The sequence below is a fragment of the Wyeomyia smithii genome, chromosome 2 (assembly GCF_029784165.1).
Source record: "Wyeomyia smithii strain HCP4-BCI-WySm-NY-G18 chromosome 2, ASM2978416v1, whole genome shotgun sequence".
Classification (NCBI taxonomy): domain Eukaryota; kingdom Metazoa; phylum Arthropoda; class Insecta; order Diptera; family Culicidae; genus Wyeomyia; species Wyeomyia smithii.
Window position 1 is genome coordinate 112,317,475 of NC_073695.1, and position 8,195 is coordinate 112,325,669.

Below are 8,195 nucleotides of genomic sequence, written 5' to 3' on the forward strand. Positions count from 1 at the left end.
AAATCTGCATTTAGTGTTGAAAACAGGCTCAAAAACCGAATGCATAGTTTTTTACTTCCAGACCAAACGCGACGCAAGGTAAAAATCAACAAACAGTCGGAATTTAATTAATATGATCATATTTTATGATAGAAATCATTTCCTTCGTTATATGATTATGTGATTAGGAATGCAGTGACGATACAAAAGCGTAAAAGTTTTCTTTTAATGTTATTTTGAGCAGCACTCTCAATGGTAATGCTTGAAAATAATAAAAATGAAAAAAAAAAATGAAAATTTGATTCAATTTCTAATATTTATTACAAATGTCTGTAGACTACTTACCGGATTTTCCTTTCTATAAAACGTAAAAAGCCCAGATTCGCGAAATTTGTTGTGAAACATGTTAAAACGATTTTCAACTGATTCAAACCAGTTTATGAACATGAATCAAATATTCTACCTACGTAGACATGTATTTTTCAGGACAGGATGTGATATTAAAGAAAACAACGACTCACTAATAAAACTAATGACAGTAGCTTTTTTTAATGTGTAAAATTTTTCATGCTTTACATACAGAATACATTGTTTACTCATCACTAGTATTCTAGACTACACGACAAGTTATGCGATAAAATATCATCGTATAAAAATAGTAGTTTGAATATTAGGCTCTAATTGTGTTTCTTTTATCTCACTTCACAGTTCTTGGTTTGTTCGTTCGTCCTGTTTTTGGTTTTTATTTCCTCGAAATTATTGAACAGAACAGTTTCTGTCTTACTTACTAGATCCTTACTGAGTTTAATTCTCTCTTCTCTTCTACACAGTTGTTCAATACAAGAAACTAAATTGCATGCTGCGCACCATTAGCCTTTCACTCTTAAGCATTTTAACCGAGGTGTAACTATTCGTAATAATTAATATAATTATTGCATGTGATAGATAAATCAACCCAAATATGCTTAATGATTTGATTTTGGGAATCTAATTAGTCCCTGCTTGATTTATATTATTTTCATGTTGCATTCATCCCAGCATTTAACGTAGGTTTTTATTGATTATTTAAATACTATACATATTATTATTAGTTATATTTATAAATTACATATTTCCAAATAGTACAAGTTTTACAAACTAACTGTCACTTTTTCCATATCATTCCAACATTTATCGTTACATTGCCTTTTCTTTCTCAAAGTTTGAACATCAAAAGCTAAACTAACTCTGTATTAGATGAAGTAGGTACAATCACAAATTTGTGTTCATCTTTCCAAAGATTGCATCAAATCATTTCTAATCGTGACACTTCCAAGTTGTGATAAATGGTATCAAATATTGAAGGCAAAAGAACTTCTCTCCAAATTGAATGATTGGGATAATTGTTTTTATTTTAAGTATCAAATCAGAGACAATGTTGTTTTCCAATACCAAACAGAAAACTTCAATGTAGGTAATAATTGTCTCTAAACAATTAGATCAGTTTTCAGACTTTTCAAAAATTGAATTACACCCCAACCCTGACAACATGGACTGCATCCATTTTCCGGAAAACTAGTGATAATGCATTGTCAGTTTGAAGCCTAGTTAACTTTGCAATCAGGCAAGCTCACGTGCCTATAGTTAATCGCGATGTATCGCAACGTGGAAGTGTATAAATGAAGCGATAAACTATTGTTGACGTTGGCTGGTTCGGTTACAGCTTAACTGAAGGCTGATAGCTAACGAATAACGCATACCTACGTACTTACGATACATTCATTAGGTTTCATTAAAACTTGAAATAAATAGCGTGCATGCTGTTCGATTTGGCTCGGTTCGACGCGGCCCGCAGCAGAGAAGAGGGAAAATGTGGCCGCCCGGGCGTGCGTGGTCTTTGCGCTTTGGGGAAAAATTCAAGACTTTCTCAATGCATCGGTAGATGGGTTTGCGCATTTTCGCGTTACTTTTCGGTTCGGTTTGGGCTCACGGCGCGCCGCAATTATTTTCACTACGGAGTCCGCCTAGGTGTTATTGCAGCAGTTTTACCTTTTTTTGCTTTCTTTGTCGGCCGCAAGGAAGTACTGCATATATTTTTACATTTATAATACCGGCTGCTGTTAAGAAATGCGATCAGCTGGAAAGCGAGCAATCATAAAAATGATGGCCAGCGCGAAGAAAAAAAAATAAATAAATACAAGTGACAGGTTTATTCAATTTCGAACCAATTTCCCCTTTCACATAACAACAACTGGAGAGTATTTGGCTTTTAACATGTTATTTGACGACAACGAATTGCGTTTGGTTTATGTCATACAAAGTGATGAGAGAAAGTCTTTCTTGAAGTTTAAATCGATAACATATTCCAAAAATAAAATATATTTTTCATACGAAGATAATATGCACTGTACACAGTTTTTTTCCAAAATAGATAAGAATGTTTGCTTACGATTATTCTGAGATATTTCGAGTGCAAACACTGGGAGATCATATACTACCAGAGAAGCCAACTAAATCGCGTATACTATGCCATTTGTTCGAAAAAAGGGTAAAGACAAATGGCTAACTGATTATCAACATTGATTTATATGTTGTAACAGTTTCAAATCGGACAGCATGCCATCATTCCTTTCAAGTGAATGTATAACCAACGTTAGAGCACTGCCAATACATTTTTATACACATAAAAGTGAACTGCGTCTGTTCTAATGTCTAGATTTTCTAATCTAGCTGCACATGTTGTTTCATTCTCGACGAGCTTCATAACATCTAGTAATGCGCAAAAAAAACTTATAATAAATACGAATAAAATACAACAATGTTACGAGATAAAATACAACAATGTTACGAGATACAAGGTCGATGATAATAATAACAGGGTAAATGTAACGTAACAAAAATTCTTACTTAAATAAAAATAGAAATCTTTCAACATCATTGGAATACAAAAACAAAACACACACGCATACACACGAAAACACTAGTCTCTCACTCGCTCAAGAAGAATGTTCCTCGCACATTCCGTGATCCCTCACCCTTGCGCTACTTAGTGCACCCGCCAGCTCTTGTTCGTCCACGCTGTCGTACGCGAGTCTACGCAAATCTCGCGCAAAGTCAACGATCGTCGGGGTGGTGACGACGGCGGCGGCACCCGTTCATCATTGTGCCCACCAACCGTGAAGCGGGCGCGATGAAAAAGAAAAATCGAAATCTAGAAACGTACGGTGACGCGATCGGAGAGTCCAGACCAAGATTCTCTCAGGCCTGCATCCTCTCACTCACACTCGTGTTCGTGAACTCCGCTCACGTGCCACGCCATGCTGTCTGCCTTCTTGTTACTCTCTCGTCTGAGCACGTTTTTATCTGCAGACCGATCTGGGCCCAATTTGCACACTCTTTGGGTCTGTTTGTGCTAGAGCATGCGGGCGGTGCGCGGTGCGTCATCGCCGACGCCGTTGACTTTGCGCAACTTTTAGTATGTACCTCTTCTTACCGTTTATGCATATTCTTATTCGTCGCTAGGCCTAGGTGCATGAGCGTGAGAAATCTGGGACAGTGAAAGTCTTTTAAAGCGTGTTACCTAGGATTCTAGATTGCGCTCTAAGTAACTCTCAACGAACATTCTCGTTCACATTCTCTCTTGCGTGCTACTTCTTTACACACATGCGTATCGAACATCTAGCTGAATAAAAAAGAACTAAGTGTGATATACATACTTAAATAAGAAGCAGACAACGACGTTTAGTCACGTGAGTTCACGTTTCAGTTCAAGCAGGTGGTACAATCTGTCCTACGCGTCGGGTCCGCGAACCAAATCCTTTGCTGCCATCTGGACCAATCGGAGTGCGTACTACCGTTTCTGCCTGGCCGTGCTGCTGACACTGCATTTGTACCGCACTACCGGAGCGTGACCTTGGTCCACTGTTTGAACATTCGGAGCCAATCGAGATCCGCCGATCATAGCCTGAATCGGTTGAAATGCGCCGCCCGTTGTAATATTCGGAGCTACTCGACAATTTTCTCAGCGGATCGAAACCATTGGAGTACTTTCTGGGAGAAATGTTTGGACTGTCGTACATATTCGATCCAGTGGAAAACTTTCGCTCATAGTTTGACTCAATTGAAATGCGACGCTGGGGCATACCCATATCCGGGGAGTTTGTGAATTTACGATCGTAGTTGGACCCAACCGAGAACTTGCGCTGGTTATAGTCTGAACATTGGGGAATTCGACGGTACATATCCGAGCATTGGGAGACGCGACGTGAGCATGAACAGAAGTCCGAACAGTTTGATGAACGTCTAGATGGCACTTCAGAGCAGTTGGATGTCCTTCGTGATATGCTGTCGACACCTGATGAACACTGTGACATCCGTCGTGACATTTCGCCACAGCTGGAGTATCCTTCAGAACAGCTTGAGTATTTACGAGAAACGTCGCTGCTTCCCATTGAAAATGTGCTCGGGCGGCGGTTGAAATAGTCGTAATTTTCGTTTCCGTATGAATACTTTCTCTGCTGCGGTGAGTGTGGTATGAACATGGGCTGTTGTGGGGGTGGCTGCTGCTGTTGCTGCAGCTGCATCTGTTGCTGTTGCTGAGGTTGGAGCGGCATAATTGGTTGCATGCTTGGCTGCTCTTGAGGCGGCATAGGCTGTGGAATCATCGGCTGGTATACATGCTGTATTTCCTGCTTAGGGTAAAAACCAGAGCCTCGTCGCATTTTGAATCGATCGAACGTTTCGCCACCCCGACTACGCTCAATGTCATGACCGGCCACGTATTTGTAATTTTCAACAAATCGGGTTACGTTTGCCTTTTTACCAGTTTTCTTTTTCGGTGCGACCAGTTCCAGGACAATGAACTCCTCTATATTTTGAGCACGGCGAGCTGACACCGACTCGGTAAATTCGATTAGTGCGCACTCATTTTGCTGCAACTCGGGGTGTTTGTTGATAAATTGACGAACATCTGCTGGAATAGGTCCTCCAGGACGCAAAACACGAATAAGTGATATTTCACCGCATTTGGAGAATAGCTCGGACACTTTTTCCACTGTATATTTGTCGTATGGTAAACCAGTTGCCACGACTGTTCTGGAGGGTGTTGTTTCATCGTACAATGGTAGTGGTTCTAGGCGACGAATTTTCGTACCCAAATCGTTCAACTCAATCTTGACGCTTTTGCGTTTGATAGCGTAGCCGACAACTCGCCAATCTTTCGTTAACTGTCGAACACGCTTAAAGCTAGATACCAGCTTCAGACTAACAAATCCTTCTTTGTTTCGACGAACATGCTTCAACAGAAAAGCATCTTTTAAAATGTTGTCGTTGGAAAAATAAAATTCCACTTGTTCTATAATTTTCTCACACATATCATCATCTGGGATCTCGTAAGCATCCTCTTCAGTAGTAGCATTTTCTTCCAATTTTTTTGTGATTTCACATCCGGAATCCTTAGCATTATCATCAGAGGAACCAGTTCCGGCATCTTCCGTTGGCTGCTGCAATTCGGTTGAATTTCGTCTGTCATACGACAAGGAAACGTCACTGTCAATGGAACTAATCGAGTCCTTCGTGTCTGAATGTTTCATATTGACAGGCGGAACCACCGAAAGAGGCACCATGTGATCGTCTTCTTCCATGTACATTTCATCATCCTCCTCTTCGTCATCATCAAGATCATAATCGTGGATTTCATCGTGACCGTGATGGTGATGATGATGATGATAGTGATGTTGGGGATTAATTTCAGCTTCTTCCAGCACCATTTCTTGATGTTGAAGATACGTATAGTTATCGGTCATAAGAGGTGAAAGCGTGTCAGGTTCTTCCGCGTGAGCAGCATCATCCAGTTCTAGTTTTTCCATATCTTTGACGGTCTCTTTGATAACCATTTCACTGTTCTCAGTGATGGTAGCTGGCAATACGCACTGGATTTTAACCGGTGGCTGTAGAGGGGCCGCCGGCTGGGGCAGCGTTTTGCTTTTCGCCACATCTCCACTCACGCTTAGTTTACTACTCTGTGTAGCACTTTCACTTTCTTCTTTTTCTATGGGAAACATATCAGTCATCGTGGCCATTTCCACTTTTTCAACAATTCTTACACTGCTGTTGCTATTCGCCACGCTCGATGGCTGCGACGGAGCGACTGCTTGTGTTGCTGTCGTTGCTGTTATAGCAGCTGGCAGTGTGCCCAACTGGGGAACTGATTCACTTTGTGGTGCCGTAGACATGTTGGTTACGATTTCGTGCTGGTTCAAGTAGCACTCTAATAAACTCTAATTGATTGCTGTATATCGCAGGGTTAGCTATCTAATATGGCTTCGTTTTGTGTGAACGGGTGTATTTACTTTTCAAGCAAGCTCCGTTTGATATAGTTGAAGGTATGTTATCAACCTTTCCTTTTGTTTCGAACGTTTTGTATTTACAACGACGAACAAGTGTTTTTTTTTTTTTTTTGCACAGCCGATTATCACTTTTGAGTTAATTAACTTTTCAATTTCGTTCCTGCACGAAACTATCTACCAATACTGCAGTGAACGTTTTCCATGCATTTTATTCGCCACGAGTCTACCACACAATTTTCCGTTTTTCAGCTCTCTTCGATAGTTTTTCGTTAGCTGGATTCATCGACCAGTCAGCAAAGAGTGCGGCAGCCGCAGGTAGTTAGTTTTTTTTTCCGCTTCTACACTCGTCAAAGTCTCTCGTGCACACTGTGACGACGAGTTTAGGTTTGGGGTACTTTCACAATTACACTTTTCGCCACCACGGCACACGGGCGGCTACGAAAAGCGGTATATACGTAACACAGTCAGTTATTGGCAACAGAGAGGAAGTTGAGATGGTAGAGACGTAAATTCGGTTCAGTGCCTTTAGTTTTTTTTCCTTTTCCCGATTTTCCGTTTAATTTCTTAACTATATTGTGTACCGTTTCGTGCTGCGCGTAACTAACAATTGATTTGAATTATCGTTGAATAAAGTGAAATGTTTTCATGTAGTCTTTCTATAGCTTTTTTTACACTTGCTCTGTGTCGAAATTATTGCACACTTTTCTTTGTCCCGAATGATTTGTTGGTACTTAACACGATGGTTCATATCACTTTATATTCTCAATTTTTAATGCCACGTTTAGTATTACTACCGTAAGGGTTATTCAGGTTTTTGTTCTTCGGAAAACTCAGCTACTGCCACTTTCAGTGTAATTCCATATGAAGGACCTAGCTCTCCGAAAACAGGGCAGTTCACTTTGCAGGAACACCGTAGCGATCTCTCTGCATACACTTGCTTTTGTCAAAACAATCTTCCTTGATCTCTCTCTGTACGTGTGTCACGGGCCTGCTGCAACGCCTTAAAAATCAGTTTTTAATTTTCATTTCTTGTTGCACCATCAGCTGGCACAGTAAATTGCTTTCCAACTTGCACTAATCAAAACATCAATCAAAGCCTTCGACCGGCTTCACTTCTTCTGATGTGATAATCGAATCAAAAAATGTGATTTTTGATTGCTATTCTCGTACGCGATCGTAAAAACCGTGACTGGACAGAGGGTATTTGAAGTTTGAACGGATTTGCAAGTACAGTAAGTCAGTTCTATACTGCTGGAAATAGTTTTCCAGATCTGATCTCGGGCTCGATTTTCACTGGTTTGATATTGCGTTCACACGCGTACAGAGCAAAAGTACAATCTTTTAGGGTGTTTCCACGACAAGTGTTGTTGAAAGACTGAAATGCAGCATTGAAATTACGCCGGTTTTATATTGTCTCTCCCACTGCGCCCGCCGATGCTCGCATACATGTGCGAAGGTGCGTCATAATCGGCAAGCTAGGAATTCCGACCGAAGCGTCTGCGGCTTCTGCTCGTTTGGTCTGGCGCTATGATCGCACCGTACTACTGCACACCCAGTCAATGAGATCGTTTCACCTACACTCAAACCGTTTGCAAGTGTAGTCACGAGTTTTATTTTGCTTCTGTTGTTTATAGGAAAACGCAGGATCTCCCAGCTGGGTTGGTATTCACCGATTTGATAGTACAACATAGTAAAATTGATTAAAAATTTGTAATATTACAAAATGTATAACCCCAACTTTATTTATTTTTTCATAATAAATATATTTAACGGTAAAAAATTATATCTGATTTATCATTTATTGATCGACAGCGAATGGTTATATGATAATAAACACAGCAAATAATATAATAATTAGAGATGTTCGGGTTACGGGTTTGCAAACCCGAA

General features: G+C 40.4%; 1 protein-coding gene across 1 annotated transcript; it reads right to left on the reverse strand.

The window, feature by feature from the left end:
* Nucleotides 1–500: 500 nt before the first annotated feature.
* Nucleotides 501–7,692, reverse strand: LOC129722962 (uncharacterized). The gene has a single exon (XM_055676853.1). It carries the CDS (start codon nt 6,189–6,191, stop codon nt 3,726–3,728), a length of 2,466 nt encoding a protein of 821 aa, XP_055532828.1. The 5' UTR covers nt 6,192–7,692; the 3' UTR covers nt 501–3,725.
* Nucleotides 7,693–8,195: the final 503 nt, after the last annotated feature.

What these genes read in the sequence shown, in the direction of transcription:
- LOC129722962 (XM_055676853.1), bottom strand. Translation starts at nt 6,191, where the DNA reads ATGTCTACGGCACCACAAAGTGAATCAGTTCCCCAGTTGGGCACACTG.